A 27916-nucleotide genomic window follows, 5' to 3' on the forward strand; every position below is an offset into this window, starting at 1 on the left:
TCTTTTATTTCCTCCTGAACATAACATAGGTACTTTCACCAGATAGACATATATCAGCAAATTTAAATGTAAACAACCAAATATTATCGTTACCTTCAAATGCATGGTTAATAACTTAAAATATGAAAACAAACCCCATTGCGACCCTATAATTATGTGTAACAAATTTTCCCACATCAGATAACCAGGTCAATGTCTTATTGCTGCATTAGATGCTTTTAGATATCAAGCAGACGAATTCTGTGTTTACATGATCAGATTACAGTCGTCTGCTGACTCTATCATAGGTAGTAAAGCTCCTCCCCTAATGCATATATGCTTAATTGCCTGCCGGCCGGTAATTATCTACTTTAATCTACTGAAGGAGGTAAAGATTTAATTTGTTGGTGGATTTAACAATTTATGTTATGAAATACTTACCTGATATTTTTTGGCAGTATAAAACAGACATTGCAACCAACATTTTAAAAGATGGTCATTTTATATTTATATAGATGTGCCCTAGAAGGAACTTTTGGTATGCTTTAACTTGTATAACAATTTAAAACAAATAAAATAATCTTTGATTATTTTACACTATCTCATATTATCTTTTTGGGGGATCCCAAGAGGTTGTATTTCGTGTATTTAGATTAAAAACGTTTATCGCGCATGCTTACCATGCATGATCAGTTTATTGCGCATGCGTAGAATGCCACAGTTTTGACGATGTCCCTGCGCGAGAGTTGAGCGGAGGTCGAACAGAGGACATATCTGTTTCATGCTTTACTAGTGCTTAAGTAATATGCACATTTAGTTTATGCATTAGCACATTAATAAGTGATGATTACGAAGATACTTGTTTTGAACCTCTTGTGATGTTGTTGCTGAAACACCATTGCAACAAAAGGATGACAGTTGATGTGACCTTGCAGAGGGCCATGGCGCCGTGTTGAAGAGCAGGACGTTTCTGTGATGTTTTTTCCATTATTGCTCAAATAATTTACTCTGTTATTCCAATGGAATAATCCTTGTGCAATACTCATTATAATAGGGTGTTAGTAAACTTGTAGAACTTAAGTTTTTGTTCTAAACTTTATTGTGACATTGTTGTCGCTGAAACCCCTACCGGCTACAGTGTAAGAAGACATCGCATCTTCGTCAACATGTAAGGTTAGTTATTTCGAATATGTGAAAAGCTTTACAAATTTTCCATTTCTCTGTTTTCCTTGAATGCCAACCGTAAAAGGGTAAAATGTTTTTACTTCAATTTTTCTTTTTTCGCCTGGCCCGGGTTCCCAAACATAATGCAAATAAAACGCGCGCGTCATTCTACGGAATCCCATATCAACTAGATCTCTATAGTCAGTAAAAATAGTTGTCGACTGAATATCCAATATCATAAATAATGTCAAATGCAGGAGCATATATTTTCTTTCTTCTTGTCTAGTTTTTATTTTTATTTTTTTCATAATCTATATTATTGCAGCTAGTCTGAGAATCTAGCTGTTGAGAAACATACATTTACAGCTGACTGCTCATTTTGTAGATGACATAAGACGTTTTTCCCGCAGTGTGTGGATATATCTTTATACACTCATGACTTGTTTCTATTTATATCGGACTATACTGCAGTGTTTGGGAACCCCATATATTGTATATATTCCCTACCAAAATCTACCGTGTGGATACAATGAAGGCTGCAAAGCCCATAGATACCAATCGTCTTTGAAGTGTAAAGTGTGTGGAAACCGAATAAGGCGCGGGGAGCCTTTGGGGTCACAAATGTTTCGCTGTGCATCAATTTAAACTTCAAACGGATTTCATTTTCCCATGATATTAACATGCTTTCTATGTACTAAACTGAAACTGCAGTGTTATAAGCAGACAAGGGATTTGACGTAAATATTTTTAACGCTTTCATACAATGATCTTATAAGATTTTAGAATCGAATAAAGTATCATCTTTAAAGTATTAAACTGTGTGGTCAAGTTTTTTCTGGGATCCCAAGAGGTTGTGTCATGTATAGTCATTGCGTTTATCGCGCATGCGTATCCTGCATGCCAAAGTATGTTGCGCGGAGGTCGAACAGAGGACATTTCTGTTTCATGTTTTACTACTGGTAAAGTAATTTGCACAAACGTTGACGCGTTGACGCATTAGCGCACTAATTAGTAAAGAGAACGAAACTTCTTGTGATATTGTTCCTGCTGGAACACCATACTTTACCGCTTATCACGAATACTCAGTGTGACCTTGAAACAGGCTGTAGCGCGTAGTGATGAAGAACGGGACATGTCTGTTATGTTTTACTTCTGCTCAGATGATTTATCATATTATTAGCCCACCATCATCAGATGGTGGGCAATTCAAATTCAAATCACTCTGCGTCCGTGGTCCGTCGTCCTTCCGTCCGTCCTTCCGTCCGTTAACAATTTCTCGTTATCGCATCTTCTCAGAAACTACTGAGGGGATTTTGACCAAACTGTGTCAGAATGATGTATTGGTACCCTAGTTGTGTCCTCCTGAAAATCAGACTGGTTTAACAATTTTTGAGTGAGTTATAGCCCTTTGTTTATTTTTATGACATATATAGGGAAAAACTTTGAAAATCTTCTTGTCAAAAACCACAGGGCCTGGGACTTTGATATTTGGTATGAAGCATCATCTAGCGGTTCTCTACCAAGACGGTTCAAATTATTTCCCCAGGGTCAAATATGGCCCCGCCCCGAGGGTCACATGGTTTAATTATATAGACTTACATAGGGAAAAACTTGAAACATCTTCTGGTCATAACCTACAACATTCAAGTTTGTACCTTATGTATAGTTTTGAGTGGCAAGATGAACTTTGACCTGAGTTGACCTTGATCTTGACCTAGTGACCTACTTTCACATTTTTGTAGCTACAGCCTTCAAATTTGGACCACTTGCAAAGATTTGTGTACCGAAATGAAATTTGACCGTGATCTTGACCTAGTGACCTACTTTCACTTTTCTGTAGCTACAACCTTCAAATCTGGACCACATGCTTAGGTTTGTGTACAGAAATAAACTTTGACCTTGACATTGACCTAGTGACCTTCTTTCACATTTTTGAAGGTACAGGGTTCAAATTTGGACCACATGCTTAGTTTTGTGTTCCGAAATGAAATTTGACCTTGATTTTGACCTAGTGACCTACTTCCACAATTCTTAAGCTACAGCGTTCAAATTTGGAACACATGCACAGTTTTGTGTACCGAAATGAATTTTGACCTTGAGATTGACCTAGTAACCTACTTTCACATTTCTCAAGCTACAGGCTTCAAATTTGGACCACATGCATAGTTTTGTGTTCTGAATTGAAATTTGACATTGATTTTACCTAGAACCTACTTTCACATTTCTCAAGCTACAACCTTCAAATTTGAAGCACATGCATAGTTTTGTGTACAGAAATGGACTTTGACCTTGAAATTGATCTAGTGACCTACTTTCACATTTCTCAAGCTAAAGCTTCAAATTTGGACCACATGCATGGACCACATGCACAGTTTTGTGTACCGAAATGAACTTTGACCTTGATTTTGACCTTGATCTAGTCTTGAAATTTGGAACTTTCAAAAATGGCTCAATGGTGGGCGCCAAGATCACTCTGTGATCTCTTGTTTCAATGGAATATTCTTTGTGCAGTACTTCATTAGGGCATTAGTGAATTAATAGAATAAAAAAAAGACGCTTGCTGTTAACATTTTTGCGACATGGGTGTTGCTGAAACATCATTCTGGCTTCAGAAGACGTCGCATCTTTGTCTTCATTTTGAAAATATGAAAGGCTGTACAAAATTTCTGAATGTTTCTTGAATGCCAGTCTATTTATTTTAGTTTTTGGTGACCTCGGCTGGGTCGAAGTTGGGTTTATATATAACTGTTAGTTTTTAAGCAATGTTTGGGAAACCAAAATGTTGTATTACATAAATATTTTTTTTTTGCTTCTGTATGAAAATGTATCATATGGATACAACGTAGGTCTAGGGTGTGTGAAGTGTGTGGAGGCCTAAGGCCTTTGAGTGTAAAATGTGCTAGAAAGAAGGCATCGCGAGTGTTAAGTGTGCACAGGCCGAAGATCCTGAGAGTGTGTGGTGACCGAATGCTTGCAGTGTGTGTACATTATTTTGAGTGTAGACCGAATGCCTACGATATGTATTGTGTGGAGGCCGAAAATCCGGGAGTTGTTAAGTCTTAAGAGGCCTATCATAACAAAACTTTTCTTTTTTTTATATTCTCATTCCTTCAAATGGTAAGTAGTTCTAGGGCGTGTGAAGTGTGCTGAGGCCTAAGGCCTGGGCGAAGGCATCGCGAGTGTGAAGTGTGCACGGGCCGAAGGTACTGAGAGTGTGTGGTGACCGAATGCTTGCAGTGTGTGTACAATTTTTTGAGTGTAGACCGAATGCTTGCGATATGTAGTGTGTGGAGGCAGAAGACCCGGGGAGTGTTAAGTCTTAAGAGGCCTATCATAATAAAACTTTTCTTTTTATGCCCCCCTTCGAAGACGGAGGGGTATATTGTTTTGCAGATGTCGGTCGGTCGGTCGGTCGGGATGTAGACCAATCCGTTTCCGGATGATAACTCAAGAACACTTGGGTCTAGGATCATGAAAGTTTATAGAGAGGTTGGTCATCACCAGCAGATGACCCCTATTGATTTTTAGGTCTGTATGTCAAAGGTCAAGGTCACAGTGACCCTGAATAATTAAACGGTTTCCGGATGATAACTCAATAACACTTGGGCTTAGGATCATGAAAGTTGATAGGGAGGTTGGTCATCACCAGCAGATGACCCCTATTGATTTTGAGGTCAGTATTTTAAAAGTCAAGGTCACAGTGACCCTGAACAGTTTAACGGTTTCCGGATGGTAACTCAAGAACGCTTAGGCCTAGGGTCATGAAAGTTTATAGGGAGGTTGTTCATGACCAGCAGATGACCCTATTGATTTTGAGGTCAGTATGTCAAAGGTCAAGGACACAGTGACCAGGAACAGGAAAATGGTTTCTGGGCAATAACTCAAGAACGCTTGGGCCTAGTGTCGGGAAAATTGATAGTGTGGTTGGTCATGATCAGCAGATGACCCCTTTTGATTTTGAGGTCATTAGGTCAAAGGTCAAGGTGACATTGGCCAGGAACAGTTAAACAGTTTCTGATCTTTTTGTCCAAAACCACAGGGCCTAGGGCTTTGATATTTGGTATGTAGCAAAATCTAGTGGTCCTCTACCAAGATTGTTCAGATTATTTCCCTGGGGTCAAATATAGCCCAAACCCTGTTGGTCACATGGTTTATATAGAATTATATAGGAAAAACCCTCTTGTCCAAAACCACAGGGCCTAGGGCTTTGATATTTTGTATATGACATCATCTAGTGGTCCTCTACTAAGATTTTTCAAATTATTCCCCTAGGGTTAAATATGGCCCCGCCCTGGGGGTCACATGGTTTATATAGACTTATATAGGGAAATACTTTGAAAATCTTCTTGACCAAACCACAAAAGACAAGGGCTTTGATATTTGTAATGTAGCATCATCCAGTGGTTCTCTACCAAGTTTGTTCAAATTATGGGGTTCATATAGACTTAAAATCTTCTTGACCAAACCACAAAGACAAGGGCTTTGATATTTGTAATGTAGCATCATCTAGTGGTTCTCTACCAAGTTTGTTCATATTATCCATCTAGGGTCAAATATGGCCCCGCCCGGGGGTTACATGGTTCATAAAGACTTATATAGGGAAAAAATTTAGAATCTTCATAATGTATCATATGTCCATAACCTACATCATTCAAATAGGTTTGTTATTGACCTACTTTCACTTTTTTGAAGCTACAGACTTCAGATTTGGACCACCTGCTTAGTTTTGTGTTCCGAAATAAAATATGACCTTGATTTTGACCTAGTGACCTTTTTTTTACATTTCTCAAGCTACAGCCTTAAAATTTGAACCACAAGCATAGTTTTGTGTACCAAAATGAACTTTGATCTTGAGATTGACCTAGTGACCTATTTCACATTTCTGAATGTACAGGCTTCAAATTTGGACCACGCGCACAGTTTTGTGTTTCGAAATAACATTTGACCTTGATTTTGACCTAGTGACTTACTTTCACATTTCTCAAGCTACAGCCTTCAAATTTGAGCCACATGCATAGTTTTGTGTAGCGGAAAACACTTTGACCGTGACATTGACCTAGTGACCTACTTTCACATTTCTGAAGGTACAGGCTTCAAATTTGGACCACATGCATAGTTTTGTGTACCGATATAAAATTTGACCTTGATTTTGACCTAGTGGCCTACTTTCACATTTCTCAAGCTACAGTCTCAAATTTGAACTCCATGCATAGTTTTGTGTACTGAAATGAACTTTGATCTTGAGATTGACCTAGTGACCTACTTTCATATTTCTGAAGCTACAGCTTCAAATTTTGACCGCATGCATATTTTTGTGTTCTGAATGGAAATTTGACATTGGTTTTTACCTATTACCTACTTTCACATTTCTCAAGCTACAGCCTCCAAATTTGAAGCACATGCATAGTTCTGTCTACCGAAATGAACTTTGACCTTTAAATTGATCTAGTGACCTACTTTCACATTTCTCAAGCCACAGCTTTCAAATTTGGACCACATGCACAGTGTGTTGTACCAAAATTAAATTTGACCTTGACTTTGACCTTGAGCTAATCTTGAAATTTGGAACATTCAAAAATGGCTCAGTGGTGGGCGCCAAGATCACTCTGTCTTGTTAGGATTAATAGATTAAAGGTCAAGGTCAGATTGAACCAGAACGGTAGAACTTTTGTTTACAGTGAGCATGTAATTTCTGTTCCTTGTGCAATTATTGATTGCATCAAGGGGTATTTCGTGTTCGACGAGCTCTTGTTATATTCTCATTTCTTCAAATGATTTATAGTATACTATTATCGTTCTTAAGTTGCATGTGACCTGCAGACCTACTTTCTTAATATTTTAGCATCATTTTGACATTTGAAACATGTAGCCCATATCACTCAGTTGAGCGATCCAGGGTCATCATGACCCTCTTGTTTTGACGACATAACAATGTGAACCATAATGTGCCTACCTCATGAATGCAACCGCCCCCACCCCCAGGGATCACAAGATACTTGATTTCCGGTGTAGCTCATCTAAGGAAACGTTTCTGGACTGTAATATTACATTTTTTTTCCATACGTACTATCAGTCATCGTGCACAGTAACACCTGGGACGTTGATATTTTAACATATATTAAAGAGACAAGGAGAAATCTTTGGCAAAAAATATTGAATAATCATATATTACCTTTTTAACAGAGTTATTTAAGTGCCGAATAAGGTGTGATAGAGTAGAACATACAGGCATTTTTCCTTTACATCGTCTTAAATTCAAACGAAATTCATGTTATAAGGAGGTGTTGGTCTGAAATGTTGTGTTTCCCAAACATATTAGCACACTTTCTAGTCATTTAAACCGAAACTGCAAATTATCTGGTGAGCTAAACACATTATCTATGTGAGAAAGGACTCCTCCTTCGTGGTGTGTTAATATTATTTATTTTTTGATAGAGACTGCAATATTAGTATTGCAGCTTATGATTTTATTAGATAATTGAAAAAAAAAACTGTAGGCTTATCCGAAAATTTTCTTGCGAGTTTTACCTGTATGACTATTAGGTAAACTTCATGATCGACTTAAGATAATTTCACAGTATTATATTCAATGCAGCTTTGAATACTGAATATCAGATATCTAGGGTCATCATGACTCTCTTGTTTTTTTTCTTTTTCTGGGATCCCACAGGAGTTTGTAATTCATGTATGCAGTCGTTGCTTTGCACGATCAGTTGTTGAGCATACATATCATGTACGACATGCGTGACAATAACCCCTGCGCGGAGGTTTACGGCTGCTAAACTAATTTATATATTAAATTCCATGAATTGCGTATTAAATAGTGAAGATAAATAGTGAAGAGCACAAAAGGTATCTCTTCAAAACTTCCTGTGATATTCTTTTTGCCGAAAGGCTATTTACTTCATAAGCTTTGATGTCCCCGGACGGGTCGAATATTGGATTTCTAAACGTAATACAAATAAACACCTGTGTAATAATTTCATACTTCTATTCGACGAATCGTTTCTCTCCTTTACTAAGTTATTGAATTATATATTTATATAGTTTTTGGGACTTAAACTTTTTTACCGGTGTATAATCGTTTTATCTTAAAACTTCTATTTTTACGTTCTGAGTAAATAAGCTAAAGATAAATTCAGTGTATATGTCGAACGATATACGAAATGACTTATTTTCTATTTTAATAGCTGTTTGGGAATCCAAATTATTGTATATTTAATATGACTATGAATAAATTGTTTAAGTATGTCAAAGTTTAAAAGCCAAATATATTTATATCTTAATCTTGTATCTGCGTTCTTTTCTCTTTCTTTCAAATTCATTTAAATGACCCAGCACTGCATACTCTTTAGGAATAAGGTCAGTAATTCGGTCGAATATGTACTTCCATGGTGTATTGAAAGAAGTCCAAAGTAAATAGGCCTAGATCCATATATTTGGGCAAATTCGTGTAGAACGAGTGTTTTAATGACACTTTTTTACTGCAAAAATACATTCTGCATTAAATGAGACGGTTTTCGTGTTTATACACCCCACATGGCAAGTTTTGCAGACCAAAACCGAAAGTAGTGGTTTATTGTTCGGATAAGAGCAAAGTTGGTGGGCTATTCAAATCACTCTGCGTCCGTGGTCCGTCGTCCTTCCGTCCGTCCGTCCGTTAACAATTTCTCTTTATCGCATCTCCTCAGAAACTACTGGGGGGATTTTGACCAAACTTTGTCAGAATAATGTATTGGTATCCTAGTTGTGTCCCCAAGAAAATCAGACTGGTTCAACATTTTTTGAGTGAGTTATGGCCCTTTGTTTATTTTTATAATTTACATAGATTTATTTAGGGAAAAACTTTAAAATCTTCTTGTCCAAAACCACAGAGCCTAGGGCTTTGATATTAGGTATGTTGCATCATCTAGTGGTCCTCTACCAAGATGGTTCAAATTATTTCCCTGGGGTCTAATATGGCCCCGCCCCGGGGGTCACTTGGTTTATATAGACTTATATAGGGAAAAACTTTGAAAAACCTCTTGTCCAAAACCACAGGGCCTAGGACTTTGATATTTTGTATGTGACATCATCTAGTGGTCTTCTACTAAGATTGTTCAAATTATTCCCCTAGGGTCAAATATGGTCCCGCCCTGGGGGTCACATGGTTTACATAGACTTATATAGGGAAAAACTTTTAAAATCTTCTTGTCCAGACCACAAAGCCTAGGGCTTTGATATTTGTAATGTAGCATCATCCAGTGGTTCTCTACCAAGTTTGTTCAAATTATGGGGTTCATATAGACTTATTTAGGGAAAAGCTTTTAAAGTCTTCTTGTCACTAACCTACAACATTTGGACCACATGTATAGTTTTGAGTGGCAAGATGAACCTTGACATGAGTTGACCTTGAGTTTGTGACCTACTTTCACATTTCTGTAGCTACAGCCTTCAAATTTGGACCATATGCATAGTTTTGTGCACCGAAAAACACTTTGACCGTGACATTGACCTAGTGACCTGCTTTCACATTTTTGAAGGTACAGGCTTCAAATTTCGACCACATGCATAGTTTTGTGTTCCGAAATGAAATTTGACCTTGATTTAGACCTAGTGACCTACTTTCATATTTCTCAAGCTACAGCCTTCAAATTTGGACCACATGCATAGTTTTGTGTACCGAAATGAACTTTGATCTTGAGATTGACCTAGTGACCTACTTTCATATTTCTTAAGGTACAGGCTTCAAATTTAGACCACCTGCATATTTTTGTGTTCTGAATTTAAATTTGACCTTGAAATTGATCTAGTGACCTACTTTCACATTTCTCAAGCTACAGCTTTCAAATTTGGACCACATGCATGGACTACATGCACAGTGTTGTTCACCGAATGTAATTTGACCTTGATTTTGACATTGAGCTAGTCTTGAAATTTGGAACATTAAAAAATGGCTCAATGGTGGGCGCCAAGATCTCTTGTTTAATACGCGCCATTTTTAGGGAAGTAGAACACTTTTTACCCCCTATTTTCTTTTCATTTTTCGTACTGAAGTTGTCGTTTTTATATGAACCGCTGGTTTGATCCTCACAAAACCTTATATGAAGCATCTTATATAGGATAGTTCTTACATTTGTTGAAATTAATGTGTCAAGAGAACTCGTGCGCTAAAAGTTGAAAAAATCTTCAAAGGCCCTCAAGACCTGTTTGGTGAATTTTCACACTGCTTAGCCAAACGTATTGTACTAAGTATGACCCGATATTATTTTAGTTCACATGAGCAATGCTCAGGTGAGTTTTTGTGATCGCTCAATGTTCGGCGTCCGTCGTCTGTCTGTCTGTCGTCTGTCTGTCAACATGTGTATGCGACAGAGGCTGTATTTTTCAACTGATCTTTATGAAATTCGGTCAGAATGATAACCTTGATAAAACCTAGGATGAGTACGAAAATAGGTCATATGGGGTCAAAAACCAGGTCATTAGGCCAAATCAAAGAAAAACCTTGTGTATGCGATAGAGGCTGTATTTTTAGCCCACCATCATCAGATGGTGTGCTATTCAAATCACTGCGTCCTAGGTTCGTCCGCCCGTCCGTCCGTCCGTTAACAATTTCTCGTTATCGCATCTCCTCAGAAACTACTGGCGGGATTTTGACCAAAATTTGTCAGAATGATGTATTGGTACCCTAGTTGTGTCCCCCTGAAAATCAGACTGGTTCAACAATTTTTAGTGAGTTATGGCCTTTTGTTTATTTCTATAATTTACATAGATTTATATAGGGAAAAACTTTGAAAATCTTCTTGTCCAAAACCAAAGAGCCTAGGGCTTTGATATTTGGTATGAAGCATCATCTAGTGGTCCTCTACCAAGATGATTCAAATTATTTCCCTGGGGTCTAATATGGCCCCACCCCGGGGATCACATGGTTTATATAGACTTATATAGGGAAAAGCTTTTAAAATCTTCTTGTCAATAACCTACAACGTTCAAATTGGACACATAGGTTTGAGTCGCAAGTGACTTGACATGAGTTGACCTTGATTTATCTAGTGACCTACTTCACATTTCTGTAGCTACAGCTTTCCAAATTTGGACCACACATATTTGGCACCGAAAAGACTTTGACCTTAGTTGACTAGGGGAAACTACTTTCAATTTTTGAACGTACAGGCTTCAAATTTGGCCCACATATATTTGTGTCCGAAATGAAATTAATATCTTGATTTTGACTTAGTAACCTACTTTCACATTTCTCAAGCTACAGCCTTCATATTTGGACCACATGCAAAGTTTTGTGTACCGAAACAAACTTTGACCTTGACATTGACCTAGTGACCTACTTTCCCATTTTTGAAGGTACAAGCTTCAAGTTTGGACCACATGCATAGATTTGTGTTCTGAAATGAAATTTGACATTGATTTTGACCTAGTGACCTACTTTCACATTTCACAAGCTACAGCCTTCAGATTTGGACCACTTGCATAGTTTTGTATACCGAAATAAAATTTGACCTTACGATTGATCTAGTGACCTACTTTCAAATTTCTCAAACTACAGCCTTCAAACTTGATGCATATGAATAGTTTTGTGTACAAAGAACTTTGTCTTTGAAATTGATCTAGTGACATACTTTCAAATTTCTCAAGGTACAGCTTTCAAATTTGGACAACATGCATGGATCACAAGCACAGTGTTGTGTACGGAAATGAAATTTGACCTTCAATAAGTCTTGAAATTTGGAACACTCAAAAATGGCACATTGGTGGGCGCCAAGATCACTCTGTGATCTCTTGTTTAATAAGTATTCATGAATTTTGGTCAGAATGATAACCTTGATGAAATCTAGGCCGAGGTTGAAAATGGGTCATCTAGGGTAAAAAAGGTCACGAGGTCAAATCAAAGAAAAACCTTTTGTATGTGATAGAGGGTGTATTTTTCAATTAATCTTCATGAATTTTGGTCAGAATGAATGCCTTGATGAAATTTAGGTCGAGTTTGAATATGGGTCATCTTGGGTCAAAAACTAGGTCACTAGGTCAAATCAAAGGAAAATCTTGTGTATTTGATAGAGTCTGTATTTTCCAGTTGATCTTCATGAAATTAAGTCAGAATAATAACCTTGATGAAATCTAGGCCGAGTTTGATAATGAGTCATCTGAGGTCAAAAAGTATGTCACTAGGTCAAATCAAAGAAAAACCTTGTGTATGCGATAGAGGCTGTTTTTTTTCAATTGATCTTCATGAAATTAACTCAGAATGATTGCCTTGATGAAATCTAGATAGAATTTGAATATGGGTCATCTGAGTTTAAAAACTAGGTCACTAGGTCAAATCAAGTAAAAACCTTGTGTATGCAATAGGGGCTGCATTTTAAACAGGATTTTCATAAAAAATGGTCAGATTGGCTGCCTCGATGAAATCTAGATCAGTTTTGAATATGGGTAGTGTTGAGTGAAAACCTAGGTCACTAGATCAAATCAAAGACAAACATTGTGCATGCGATAGAGGCTGTATTTTTCAATTGATCTTCATGAAATTTGGTAAGAATGATAGCCTTGATAAGTTCTCGGTCAAGTTCGAATATGGGTCATCTGGGATCAAAAACTAGGTCACATGGTCAAATCAAAGAAAATACTTGTTTATACTCAAGATATTTGCTCCAATTTTAATGATAAGTGGTTAGAATATTATTTTCCACGAAATCACTAGGTCAAACATGTTTACACTATTATGGTGTGTTTCTCAGGTGAGCGACCTAGGGCAATCTTGGCCCTCTTGTTTTCTTTCAAATAGTTTCTCACACGGGGTCCCCAGAGCTATGAAAGAGACAAAATTTAAGTGACTTCTTTTATGTGCCAGTTGGTGGATGCTCACAAACTTATTCATTGTCGCCTTAGTTTATAAACTGGTTTTGTTGTGTTTTTTTCAGCATTCACTATGGCCAGGAGAAGAAAGGAATCATACACACACGTTGTGATACTTTTGCTAATGCGGTGTGTTAGGCCAATTCTAGGACAGCTTGTTTTGAATTTGGTAAAGAAGGGAACGCCACTTGGACGAGAGACCTGGAGCATTGATGACTTCCTCGCTTTTCATAAAAGACGAATAGAAAAGGAACTCCCTGTAATTGACAAATACGACGTGTACAAAAACATTTTGTATCCTTCTAATACCCAGACACCAAAGACAGATATAAGCAAATGGGATTTGACTCTGTATGTATTTGTCTTAACTAAGATATGCAAAATTGATCATGACCTAGTATACTATTTTAGACAAATAACCAGTATACGGGAAGACTTTTGTAAAGCAAAATTCCCAGGTATCGCCCGAGACATTTGTAAGGATTACAGAAAGCGGCTGGAGAGGGCGAGGTCAAAATTGTATAAGCAACTTCAGGACGATGATCTCAAGAAAAAAATTGAAAGGCGAGCAAAGAGAATCGAGGGAAGAAATACAGATTCCGCAGAAAAAGAAAAGATTCTGAAAGAATGGAAAGATATTGAAGTCGCACAGCTTTTAATTGGTAATTTCATGTTTTGCTATTATGGCTTACTTCGACGATCATAATATATAAACATTCTTCAACGATCATTTTATAATAGTTAATCATAATATTTGAACAAAAACGAGGCACTTAATTCAATATTAGTTCTTATATAGTGTACACTTGCGCGAGTCAAAAAAATCATTTTATTTTGCCCTTTGATACCCCTTCGAAAATAACTTTTCATTTTCATTCTGTCAGTCCGTCTGTAGAACATTCTGATCAATAACCGGAGAATACTTGGCCTTACATTGGGGAAACTACAATGTAAGCAAATGACCCCAGTCGATTTGGGCTGTGGGGGTGGTTGGATAAAAGGTGCAGTGATCTTGAGAATGAAAACGCTTTCCAGACATTAACTGGTTCGGCCCATGATCTTCAATTTTCGTATTACAATTGATTGCGATCAAGGAGGCCTTAAAACAGTTTCTTACCAATAATTGGGTAATGCTGGGACCTAGAACAGTGTTACTCCATCAAAGGTATATATTTTAGAGTAATAAAGTCGAAGTCCAAGATAATCGCATAGTAAAGACTGAAAACCATATACCAAGTTACATCTGACAAGCCATCATATTGGCATATGTGCTTTACAAAACAGGTATTGTTTCCATTTCAAATTTTTCTTAATACGAACAACGTTTTTTAGTATAAATGCTAATGTTTCATTTTGCAGGTGAAACGAAGAAAAGTGGTGTGCAAAAATACCTCACTATGAAAATGCTATTGTCAAAAAGTTGTCGTGTAGTCATGCAAGCATTAGTTTCCAAACGTGTAAGAGACAAATGTCCCGACGGAACAAGGGAATGGTCATTAGATAGTTTTCTCTATCGTTACAATGGCAGAATTAGACGGCGGATTGGAAGTCTTGATAAACTAGGACGTCCGATAGACATATTGTTTCCAAAAAAGCGAAATACCCGAATAGACGAATGGGACATCAGTTTGCTTTGTTGGGTGCTGCTTAATGTATGCTTTTTAGAAGAGACTGGTACGGCAGATAGTATAGGAGAAATGCGAACAATTAGAAACGATATTGCTCATAACAATTCATTTAGTCTGTCAGATTCAGACTATGAGTCATACATCGAAAGGATCAAAAAGTCCATAGATACATGTTTGTCGTTCATCAACGATGAAGATCTTTCTGATTTTATAAACGACCAGGTTGAAGAAATTGAACGGACATCAATAAACAAAGATGAAACTATTCGATGTCTTCAGATGACCCGACAGAATGAGACATCGGAGAGACAGCAGCAAGAGAAATTCCTTGAAGGTACAATTTTAGTTGTCTATTACATTTTATAAACAAGAAGCTAAGTATTCCTTTAAATATCTTATGTGTTACATTTGTTTAAGAAAATGGATGAAATACAATATGCCTTTGTTTAAGATTTTATAGACTTATTTCAGTGTATATTTGTTTCAGTGCAACAAATGATCCTGAACGAATTATCAACAATTGTCAAGAAATTCAAAGATATTGAGATACCAGGTACACTTTTCTTTCAGAATGCATCATTTTTAGGAAGGTAGTTGAATAGTTAGACAAAAAAGAATGAATCAAATTAATGTATTTGATTTTTAGATCTAACACAGTAATCGTACTATAACTGCATACTAATGTATAATCTGACTAAAGTACACAATCTGCCATATATCGCAGTGTTTTTATATATAAAATATGATTTTAATCAGGTTGTCCAATTTAGAGAAGCCTAATGCAATTTATAATCTTGCGCAATATTATCTTACAGAAATACATGTATTGTTTGAAATCATGAAATTATGCCCGTTTTAACTATCCAATGCTACCTTTAACACACATTCAATATTTTTCTTTCAGAGTGTCAGTTAGAGTTAATGCTAAACAACTGTGACGAAGAGAACGAAAACATCATGTCAAAGGCTATTGTGAAGGAAGTCAATGAAGCTCTGGAATCTGAACAAGGGCATTCTTCACCTGGCAGAAATGAAAATTTTAGAAGAGCTGTGAAAAAACTGTTAAAAAGGACGAAAACAAAAGGATGGTCATTCACAAATGCTACAAAAGGCAGTGTGCTGATTAACGTCCAATGTCATTCGTTTGACGACCTATGTGAACTTTTTAATACATGCAGGAACGACGGATCAGATTTGTATGTTAGTGATGTAGAGTCAGCATTGCACTGCACCACGGGTATTGATGTCAAACTTCATCTAGTCATGTACGACATAGAAATGGATAAATGTGTGGAAAAAATAGGTATATTGAAATAAATAAATAAACAATCATTTAGAAGTAGAGTACTTTTTATAAAATCTCTAATGGCCCATTTAAAATGATGAAATACTTAGTAATTTGAAATTAGCGGGCGTGAATATAAACATTTGTGTTGTAAAGTTGATTTCCACCTTCTTCTTTGATCTTTTTTCAGTATCTGCTGTAATGAAAAGAACAAATGCAATTGCTTCTATGGCAGTAAATGGGACAGGCAATGGATATCACTTGTCTCCATGTAGTGCGAATGCATGCTTTGCAGCACCAGTCCCAGGTGACGATTTAGATGATAAACTTTTGAAAATAAAAGAGGCTCTGAAAAATCAGTATCGGGTGTCGGGTCACTCTTCTAATGCCATGACAGAAGGTTTGTAACATTTTTTTTTAATATTCATCCTGGATCCACAGTATAAACTGTTTTATTTTGAATTAATCATACATATACATATTAATCATATTTAATCATTATTAAGCCGTAATTTTGCCCGACTACATATCGGCGACTTCCGGTGTTTACCACTCCTCTAACAACACTGCATCTCCCCGAGATAAATTTTTAAGGCAAATTTAGTTCAGGTAGAAGATACACCTTTAAAACAATTATTTGCTAAATGAACTAAATAAATTATATTCAGTATTTTAACTACATTTAATGTAATGTTTGCAGTAAGCATTTGTAATGTTTTATTCTATTTATATTGCAATGTGCGAGTTACGGCACACCATCACAGTCAATACTGTATGGCTCCATTTTGATTTCACATCTTATTTACATCGACATAAACAAGAGGAGGTATAGAATCAAACATTTTCCAGGGATAGGGCAAAACCAGATTTTCAGACCCTAGCTATTGGTCGCCGTTTTAAATGCTTTTACAATCATACAAGGTCCAATTCTTTTAATACACATGAAGTCCCAGAATCGCATTGATGGGACAATTTAATTAAAAAGAAGAACATGTAGTACCGACGTTTCTTTTTATTTAGAATTGAGACAAAACGCTATTGATGAAACGAATTCAATCGAAAATACTTGTGAGAATAAGAAGCTGTCTTCTAAAAGTGATGTGGATGAGAGGACTCCATCAGAACAGCTATCTTCGAGCATGGATTGTACAGTAAGTGATGGCACTACGACAGCAATGGAAACAGAATATCACGGTATGCCTTAAAGCAATCTAACAAGAAAACACATAGTGCTTTGTTAAAAGAAAAAAATATATAAACAAAAAAATTTCTCTTTAAAATCCCGATTTGTCAAAAACAATTACTAATAATGATGTACGGTCTAAAAATGTGTATAAATTATAGAAATTATGTAAAGTTTTAAAATGCATATCTTATTATCATGATACGAAATGTTAACATAAATTTCATGTTCAGAGAAAATATTATTACAAAATCATTTAAGCGCTAAATGATTTGCAAGGGTGTCGTAGAACTTATGCGCATTCATCTAATTTAGACCACCATCATGATAAAATAGTAGTATCATCCAATCTTCCAGTGTATAATAATAACGAATATTAATGTCTTTAACGTTTGAATCTTTTACAAAACTTTCAACGCTGTAAAAAGTATTCACAGAAACGATATTGGACAATTAATATTCAGAAATGATATTGGAAAATATTGGGACTTTTCAGACGACTTATGTTGATATTGGTATAGGCTGATTTTTAATTATTGTCCCATCCTTTCAGTGGTATTGGCTTAGGGAGATTAGCCAGTAATGGCCATAAAGGTTCGTTGGGATCCTACGATAAGAAAGTATGGAAAATTACTACATGTATTAAACTGCGAATGAATTTTCGTTCTTCTTACAGTACTTAAAAAGTACATGTATTTTATTTTGCTATGCATATGTCTATTTACTACAAAATTCTATAGATCAAGACTTGTCGACAATTCCCTATTAATTATAATAAGTTAAACGGCTACAAGTTTAGCTTGAGATACAGTCTGTTGTTCTTATCTTTCTCAATCGTTGAAGGTAAGGAAACCTAATTAGCAATTGAATTAATGTAAGGCACAACGATTTCTTTTAGACGTAAAACAGCATCTGGATGAACTTGTTGTAAATAAGAAGGAACACATCTTCACGGAAGAAATTGACCATGGCACTTACTATACGAAAGGTATTACGTTTCTAGATACAGACCATGCTTTAAAAAATATATTTTATACTTAAATTACCTTCAGACGCCGGTTTTATAATTTCAGAGTATTTGATGTATTTAGAGTTATTTTCACTTAACAGCAGACCATAACATTTCTAAAGTAAAGAAATAGAATTTTTGTTTTACATACCTCGTTTTTTTTTTAGCTCATGTGAGTTACTGTGATCGCTCGATATCCGGCGTCCGTCGTCTGTCTGTCTGTCGTCTGTCGTCTGTCAACATTTAGCTTGTGTATGCGATAGAGGCTGTATATTTCAATTGATCTTCATAAAATTTGGTCAGAATGATTGCCTAGATGAATTCTAGGTCGAGTTTGAATATGGGTTATCTGGGGTCAAAAACTAGGTCACTAGGTCAAATCAAAGAAAAACCTTGTGTATGCGATAGAGGCTGTATTTTTAATTGGTCTTCATGAAATTTTGTCAGAATGATTGTCTTGATAAAGTCTATGTTGAGATTGAATATGGGTTATCTGGGGTCAAAAATAGGTCACTAGGTCAAATCAAAGAGAAACCTTGTGTATGCGATAGAGGCTGTATTTTTCAATCGATTTTCATGAAATATGGTCAGAATGATTTCCTTGATAATATTTTGGTCAAATTTGAATATGGGTTATCTGGAGTCAAAAAGTAGGTCACTAGGTCAAATCAAAGAAAAAACTTGTGTATGCGATAGATACTGTATTTTTCAATTGATTTTCATGAAATTTGGTCAGAATGTTTGCCATAATAAAATCAAGGTTTAATTTGAATATGGATTATCGAGGGTCAAAAACTAGGCCAATAGTTCTATTCAAAGAAAATCATTGTGTATGCAATAGAAGCTGTATTTTTCAATTGATTTTCATAAAGTTTGGTCAGAATAATTGCCTTGATGAAATCTAAGTCAAGTTTAAATATGGGTCATCTGGGGGTAAAAAATAGATCACTAGGTCAAATCAAAGAAAAACCTATTGTATGCAATAGAAGCTGTATTTTTCAATTGATCTTCATGAAATTTGGTCAGAATGATTGCCTTTATGAAAACTAGGTCGAGTTTGAATATGGGTTATCTGGGGTAAAAAACTAGGTCACTGGTCAAATCAAAGAAAATCCTTGTGTATGCGATAGAGACTGTATTTTTCAATTGATCTTCATGAAGTTAAGTCAGAATGATTGCCTTAATGAAATCTAGGTCGACTTTGAATATGGGTTATCTGGGATCAAAAAGTAGGTCACTAGGTCAAATCAAAGAGAAACCTTGTGTATGCGATAGATGCTGTATTTTTCAATTGATCTTCATGAAATTTGGTCAGAATGTTTGCCTTGATAAAATCTAGGTCAAGATTGAATATATGGGTCACCTGGGGGCAAAAACTACGTTACTGGGTCATATCAAAGAAAATATTTGTTTAAACTGAGACCACATTTTTGGTCCAATCCTAATGAACATTGGCCAGAATATTTGTTTCCATGAAATCACTAGATCAAATATGTTTACACTGTTTCTCAGTGAGTGGCCTAGGGCCATCTTGGCCCTCTTGTTAGCTCGACTATACGAGACAATTGTGACAATGGTTTTAAAGCTAGAGGTTTCGGTCAAGCATGCACCATGTCCACGCCTTGGTTTAAATTTTGATGCACTTTCACATTATCTCTGTTATTACTTGATGGATTTGCTTCAAACTGAATGTATTTATCCCTCCCTATCCTTTTCGGGCACATCATATTATACAAGGGCCGTAACATTTGCATCAATATTTCATGAATTACGTCCCCTTTTGATCTAAAATTTCAAGTTAAAGTTTTGATATATTTTCACTCTATCTCTGTTTTTTTTCTTTTTCTAAATGGATTTAATTCAGACATAAAAAGAGTTGTTCCACATAATCACCCATATCATGTGACACAAGGGTCAACACTCTTTAACATCCTTATTTATTTTGGTTATATATTTGTATTCCGTATTAATGAACTGATGTGATCAATAGTCTATTTTAACAATATCGTATTCCTATTTTCCAGACAAACTGATGATTTTATTTTTGACTGGCATAATGAAGAATATTAGGAAATATTAATATAACAATATTTTACCCATACTTAACATCCCCATTATATCCAGCAACGATAAGATCTTTAAATGAATCTTATTTTCGAGGAAAGGATATCTGTTATTCTGCAGGTTATTTGGTTTAAAATAAATGTTGTTGATATACGGACCTGATTCGTTCTTGTTATACCAACTAGCACTGGCCATAAAGGCAGAATCACTTGCCCCCCAGCAGGCTGAACGTCGGTACTAACTTTTAAAGCCTAATTTTAGTTTGTCTCTACTATTGTTTTCATAACCACTGGGTAGACTTCAACCAAACTTTATAGGAAGAAACAACACCAAGTTTAGATTGCCACGTTACTTCCGTTATCCGATTGAACCAACAATAACTGAGTTCTTTTATAAATAATATATATCTTGACCACTTTTCATGTACTGATGATAATGATGATAATATAATTTATGGGGGGCTCCCTGGCAGAGTGTTTAAGATCGCTGACTTCAAATCACTTCAAATTCTATAACTTTTTAATGCACAAATATTCAAATAACAAATACTTAAAATGGCCACACGCTGCATGCTTGACCGAAACCCCTAGCTTACGGACCAAATGTCACAATTGCAGATTAAATATTTTAGACGAATTGTCTCATCTTGTCTGTAACAGTTTTATGCATTTTGCATCTTTATATTACAGAAGCTTCATCACTGTAAACATATCATGACATTCTTGTTCTTTTCTAGCATTGAGAAGAGCGATGATATGTGATTATATGAGCGACAATAAAGTGGATTTTGATTTTATTGGAATAGAACATGACTGCTACTATGATGAGTGCTATGTTGAACCGGAATTGGTAGACCTGCATTCTGTGGGGAAAATGTATGATTTGAAACACAAGCCCTTAACTGAAGGAGCTGCTAGAATTGAGTCTTTAGAAGACGTTTTCTTCCACGGCACAAGACCGTCGAAGAACATCTATATTACTGCTGAAGCTGGATTCGGCAAATCCACACTTTCAAAGAGACTTGTCATGACTTGGTGCAACGCGCATGATTATAACAAAACGGGAAAGAATTTGAAGCAAAGTGATCAGGAAACCATGAAAAAGTTTGAATTTCTATTCTTTATTCCGTTACGAGAAGCTAGCTTTGTTGTTTGTGAAATGGACAGTTTGATCTATGATCACGTCATTAAAAGACTGCCAAAATCGTACCGTTATCCGAAAACGTTCATAACTGAACTACTACAGAGAGAAAATACCTTGGTTATACTAGATGGTTTAGATGAATGGTCTCATTCGCAAAAATGTGAGAAACAGGGCGACGTTCCTCATAAGAATGAAACTTGCCACTGCACAATTATAACAACAACTCGGCCGTGGAGGCTATCTGCAGTCAGACCTAATGTTGCCATCGACAAAGTCATACAAATTTCAATGCTTGATAAGAATATGTCAGCGCGACTTGCGAGTAATCTGATATCTGTACTAAATTCCAGGCAAAGACGAGAGAAATTAAAGTCATATCAAGATTTTGAAGAAAAAATATCTCTTGAAAACGTAGGTGATGTTAGGTTCGTTCCATATACCCTTCTTTATCTAGTGCGTCTTTGGTTTGACGATGAGCCTCTGGGAAAATCGGTATTTGAAATATTAACCAACAGCATTGCTTTCAAGGCGGGTCTTGAGGAAAGACTTAAAGTCAAGAAAGGATGTGACAACCTTGGAAAAACCGCTTCAAGAAGACCTTCATTGGAGAGAAGCATTTGTTTGCTTGCCAAACAACAGGATCTTTACGCTTTGAGTAAACTAGCGTTTGATGGTGTATTTTGTTGTAAAAGCACGTCAAAACTTGTATTTGACAAAAGCGAAATGGATGGCCGCATCCTCAATGCATCTTTGGAAATGGGTCTGCTGTGTGCGGTGAATGAAAAGAGATTTTCATTTCAACATAAAACACTTCAAGAATATTTTGCTGCATTATATATACATTCGAACAATGAACAGACGGCTGAACAAATTTCACAGTCATGCGCATCGGTTACGTCAATACTAGACAAACTAAACGTTATTTTGTTCCTTGCTCACTTCAGTCCCTCCGAAGTAAATAAAATCTGGTGGCAGACTTTGCAGCCGACAGTATCAAATTCAGACATCGCTGAAAACTACAGGAAGCGGGTAACTGTGAATAGGGAAGATATAAGTAACTTCGAGCTTCTGAAGGAAATCCAAAACATATTTGTCAGATGGGTAAAAGCAACTGGACGTACGTTTCAGCTAGAAGATATTATCATAGATGGCAGTTTTAACTCTTTCCAAATCTCTGAATTGGTGCGTCTTATGGAGGCTGATGGAATGAGTGTAAAGTCTTTACATGTGAATGGCGCGTCAAGAGCTGATATGCTGGCAGTCATGAAAAGGTTCAGCAATATAGGGACGTTGCAGAAACTAAGTATTGCTGGAACTGATGTTGTATATCTACCAAGAGTGATGTCACATTCCGTCGGCACTTTAAGATGTGTATCCTTAGAAAGCGGTCTTGATTTAGACTTCACAGGACACTTCGAATCAATTTCTTCGGACATTTTGCATATGCTTATTGAAATACGACAGCTGGAATCACTTAGATTACGGCACTGGCAATTCACCGATAAACAACTCAGGTTTCTGTTTGACGTTATAACATCTAAAACTTGCATGCAGCAGCTTCTGATAGACGGACTTGACTGTCAGACTCGTGATGATTTTCATCTTGATCTTTATTACCACCAACTTCGAGACCTTATGATATGTAATACACCAGTAACGCAGTTACATGCAGACGTATCTTCACTCAAGTACTGCTGTTTCGGTGGCTTAGCGCCAGGAGTTGAAACTTCATTACTTGCGATGTTGCGGAATGCGAAACACCTTCGGACTTTAAACTTGAGAGATATACTTTCAAATGGCAGAACATGTGATAGTCTAGCAGATACTTTAAAAAGCTTGTTCCAGATTACCAAAAGACTTAAACTTTTGTCGTGCATAATATTTGAGATTGACGAGTTTAATATAGACCAACAGACGTGTGAAGAGCTGTCAACCTTCATAGACAGGGTTCAGAAAATTCGGCGGCCGGTGACAGTGATTTTGAAGATATCCAGCTGTGAGGGTCGCTGCTTTTGTGAAAGTATGAAGAATTTCTTTATGCTGCCAGGCCTAGTCAGGGTCACTTGCAATGCAGATTGCAGTTTGACGATATTCAAGACAGTTAGCTTCTCGGACTGAGATAAATACTCTATCACTTGACAAAAACTACGTGTTCTTCTGTATGAATTTTTTAAAAAAAATCCATGTCAGTTGCATATATACTAGACATACATTTGAGTAAATGTTTAGGGCGTTGTGCATTATTAATGTTAAATCAACGCGTGTTGCGACGTTCGCTATTTTAAATGTTGCCTTTATTCATGTGTTCTGTATGGTAATCATAGAATCCCGGTGCGGCATGCTTTTTGCTGTGTTTGTATGTGCGTGCGCGTGTGTGTGTCCTTTTTTGTAATCAAGGATATACCGCTGATAGCTAGAAAGACGTCCACATATACCAGTATTCAAATATATGAAACCGATGAAATTAACGCAGTGAACTCGGCTGTATTTCATGGAATCTCTGTGCGACGTGCTTTTTTGCATCTTGCGATTTGTTTTTACGTTATTTTAACAAGCAGAGTTATATCTGCTTATAGCTATTGAGATTTTCAGGAAAACTAGGTTTTAAAGGCAAGAAAAAGAGCAGATCTTACATTTAAGTAGTTGACTTAAATGTATTTTTTTAAAAAGGCACATACAGCAAAACGCAAGCAGTAAAAAAAAAATAAATAAATAAAAAAATAAAACGAAAAAAAAAAAAAAAAAAAAAAACAACAAAAAAAAAAAAAAAAAAAAAAACTGCATTGTAAAAAGGATATCACACAAGAACTGTCGCATAAATGGATGTAATACATGTTATGCCAAGTGAAATAATGTGATATTTGTGTTGTTAGACAGCACAATGTTATTTTATTTGAACAAGCAAAAATACTGTAATCAACATATTCCGTTTTACCGTAGGTTCTAAAAACTTGTGTATGGAGGACTGCACAATATTTTGTAAATCATTGATGAAAAGGAATTATGCATGCTCATAATCAAACAATTGTATGCTTGTCTGGCATTTAAGCCGAAAAATAAAAATGAACAATATCCAAGTGTTTTATTGTTCTTTACCCCAGGGATTCGAATTAGCAATATCTATTTAATCGGTCAGCATCTTATCTCTTATACAACCGCTTTGTGTTAAATCTGCACCCTCCCAGTTTGCGTCAAATTGTTCGATATTTACAAAAAATCTGCCTACTGTGATACATTGTGTATTAATATTTGGTATCATATTTAAAGGTACTGTACTTATTCATTCTCCTTGGCGATTTGATAAAAGACATTCTGTCTGAAGTAATCCCGTCCGCCACCTCTGATTCATGTGGAGAAGTTGACAGTTACTTGTGGAGACTAGGTAAGTACTGGTACAGAATCCAACGGTGAATAGGTTAACAGTCCGCCGTTACACAATGGATAGATCCGGTTTTTCTGATACGGAACGCCCCCTTGGATATTGTTGCTATGTCACACAAGCTTTCTCCAAAATGGCGGATACACATGATACCGCAATGACGTATTCTCTTTTATAAAGTAGCTAAATCTTCCACTCATTACTGTAAAAAGATCAAAAACCTGTCGGATCACGCGCTAAATAATTCCATGAAGAAAAGTGATGAAATGTAGCAGTTAAATGTCGGTGCTAATAAGGTCTTCATAAATATGAACATCGTAGGATTTGATAAATTTATTTATTTTTGGACCGCACAAAATGTTCACAGACTATAGGTATAAAGTATAATACATATAATAAAAAGAAATCACGATAGAGTTGCGTCCTTGCAAAGAGGCATATCACGATGCTGACTTGGATGTCGTATACCGATTAAATATTGGAGTTTTTCTCAAATGCATTTAAGTATACGCATGTAAAGATACAGGGCTGTAGCAAGCGGTAAATTATTTCCAAGGATCATTATATATTGTTTTAGAAAATAAATCATCATTTGTTACTACATGTATATCTAATTGAAAATATAGCATCATTTTACTTCTTTTAATCGTTCGTGCCTGCAAACAATTAAGAGACACACGTTTGTTCACTGTTTGTAGGGTGCCTCAACACATGTTTTAAGTTCGGTGCTTTCCATTACTTTTGTTCATATATTGTTTGCTTTTATATATATATTAGAATAACTGTATGTTTAATTGACTTCAGTTGTTGGTATTATTATCGACCTTTAAGGACTTATATATTTATTAATCGAAAAAATGACTTGAAATGAAATATGGTGGCTGATTTGTGATATGACGTCATTTCGAACTGTCGCAGCGATACAACGACAAACGTCGTTAAAGCGTCCTGCCGAATGTCGCCACGCATAATGTCGCCCTGCCGAAAGTCGTTATGGCGCCCCGCTGAACGTCGCCCCGCAAAATGTCGCCTGCCAAACGTCGTTATGGTGCCCTGCCAAACGTCGCCCACCGAATATCGCCCCTACAAATGTAACCCCGACAAGCATCGGTATGGCGCCCCGCCGAACGTCGGCCCGCCAAATGTCGTCCAGTCAAACGTCGTTTCCACCTTCAGAAATGACATGACAGTATAGATTTGTCTAACATTAGAAAGTAACTTAGGCTTCCTCAGCGAGATGAATTGCCGTGCCAGCACTAGATCCCTCTCCAAAAAGTCAATGCTACACTTAAGTGAGTGGGTTTGACAAAGATTATGGCCAGTAACTTTAACACTCGTAGAGAAATCTGTTTTACTTCCTCAATGATACGGTTAGTGCTATGCAAAACACAGGCCCTGAAGTCAGGCGGGGCGACGTTTAGAAGGGCGACGTTCGGCAATGAGATATTCGGTGGGGTGACAGTCGACGGGGCGTTATAACGGCTATTGGTACTTTGCGAAACGAAACGAAACGAAACGAAACGAAACGGAACGAGGGGCACTATATGGGGGGAATTAAAAAGTCAAATTTAAATTTTTAAAATCAATATATAATATTTAATTACATGAACCTTGTATAAACATCAGTTTTGGAATGATATATAATATCAAATGAAACTCCTGTTACGCAAAACATTAAGTATTAAACAGGTTTTGTCTTGTTTCGTTCCGTTACGCAAAGTACCATTACCCACACAGGTATTGGTACTTTGCGAAACGGAACGAAACGAGAAAATTTTAATCTACTTGCATGAAATATTTCAGGAATTCATATCTAATAATCGTTTATTTTTGTATGTATGTATAAATGTCGATCCTGGATCTGCAAGTTATCCTTTTATGTATGAAGAGTACAGGAGAATTTGTATGTTCGAGAAGGGAATATTTTTTGCATATTGCCTTGCAAGTAACTGCTTGTAATGAAATTTGGTTCCCATTAGCGACAACTTAACAAAGCAATAATCGGAAATTACTGCATCACACTGTAACTATGTCCATACCTGCACACACATATATATATGAACTTTCGTGAAGTACATAGGCATGCAATATAGCCGGACATACCGAATAATCATTTATGTTTGTATGTTTATATAAGTGCCGAGTCTGGATCTGCAATTCGCCTTTTTATGTATTGAGATTGTACTAGTATTTGTATGTTTGTGAAGGAAATACTTTTTGCATATTGTCTTGCATGTAACTGCGTGTAATAAAATTTGATTCTCCTTTTATCTTTTAGTTGCAGTTATCAACATCTTTATAAAATAAATTATATAAGTTATAACAAACTTTATCTTTTATCTGTTACAGTAGTTGTTAGCATCTTTAATTACATAAATTATACATGTCTGTAACAAACTTAGCCTTTCCTCTCTCGTTTCGTTCCGTTTCGCAAAGTACCAATACCCACACAGGTATTGGTACTTTGCGAAACGAAACGAAACAAGAAAAATTTAATTCATTTACATAAAGTATTTCAGAAATATCGGTAGACTCTTCCAAGGATAATCATTTATGTGTGTATGTATGTTGAACTGTCCAGCCTTGATTTGCAAATTAGCCTTTTACTTGTGAAAAATTACAGGATTTGTTTCTTGTGAAGGGAATACCTTTTGCATATTCGATCCATGCATGTAACTGCTTGTAATGAAATTTGGTTCTCCTATTTATTTTTTCAATTCTTACTTGTCCGCATCTTGAATTACATAATGCATACATAACCAAATTAAGTTTTCCGATCTCGTTTCGTTCCGTTTCGCAAAATACCAATACCCACACAGGTATTGGTACTTTGCGAAACGAAACGGAACGAGAAATTTTTGATATATTTACATGAAATATTTCAGGAATTATATCTATTTATCGTTTATTGCTTGCATGTACAGTAATGGTTGAGCCTGGATTTGTAGATCGTTGTTTTTCAAATAATTGTCGACGACTTAACAAAGCTATAATCTGAAATTACTGGTTTCATGCAACACACTGTAACTATGTACATACCTACACATATACCTTCATAAAATACATGGACATACCGAATAATTATTCATATTTGTATGCATGTATAATTGCCGAGTCTGGATCTGCAAGTCGCCTTTTTATGTTTTGAGATTATACGAGAATTTGTATGTTTGTGAAGGAAATGTTTTTTGCATATTGTCTTGCATGTAACTGCGTGTAATAAAATTAGATTTTC

The 27916-nt window shown here is 36.2% G+C and overlaps 1 protein-coding gene across 2 annotated transcripts; it reads left to right on the forward strand.

Moving 5' to 3' along the window:
• The first annotated feature begins 571 nt into the window (after window positions 1-571).
• On the forward strand, window positions 572-27916 carry LOC123537527 (uncharacterized). 2 transcript variants are annotated; one of them, XM_045321314.2, is made up of 9 exons: window positions 572-1147; window positions 13056-13652; window positions 14350-14952; window positions 15106-15171; window positions 15523-15921; window positions 16094-16303; window positions 16924-17097; window positions 17985-18074; window positions 20896-27916. In XM_045321314.2, exons 2-9 carry the CDS (start codon window positions 13064-13066, stop codon window positions 23418-23420), a joined length of 4656 nt encoding a protein of 1551 aa, XP_045177249.2. In that variant the 5' UTR covers window positions 572-1147; window positions 13056-13063; the 3' UTR covers window positions 23421-27916. The 2 variants fall into 2 exon arrangements, with proteins under 2 accessions (XP_045177249.2, XP_045177248.2); XM_045321313.2 differs by having other exon boundaries at window positions 573-1152.

The sequence above is a fragment of the Mercenaria mercenaria genome, chromosome 17 (genome assembly GCF_021730395.1).
Source record: "Mercenaria mercenaria strain notata chromosome 17, MADL_Memer_1, whole genome shotgun sequence".
NCBI lineage: Eukaryota > Metazoa > Mollusca > Bivalvia > Venerida > Veneridae > Mercenaria > Mercenaria mercenaria.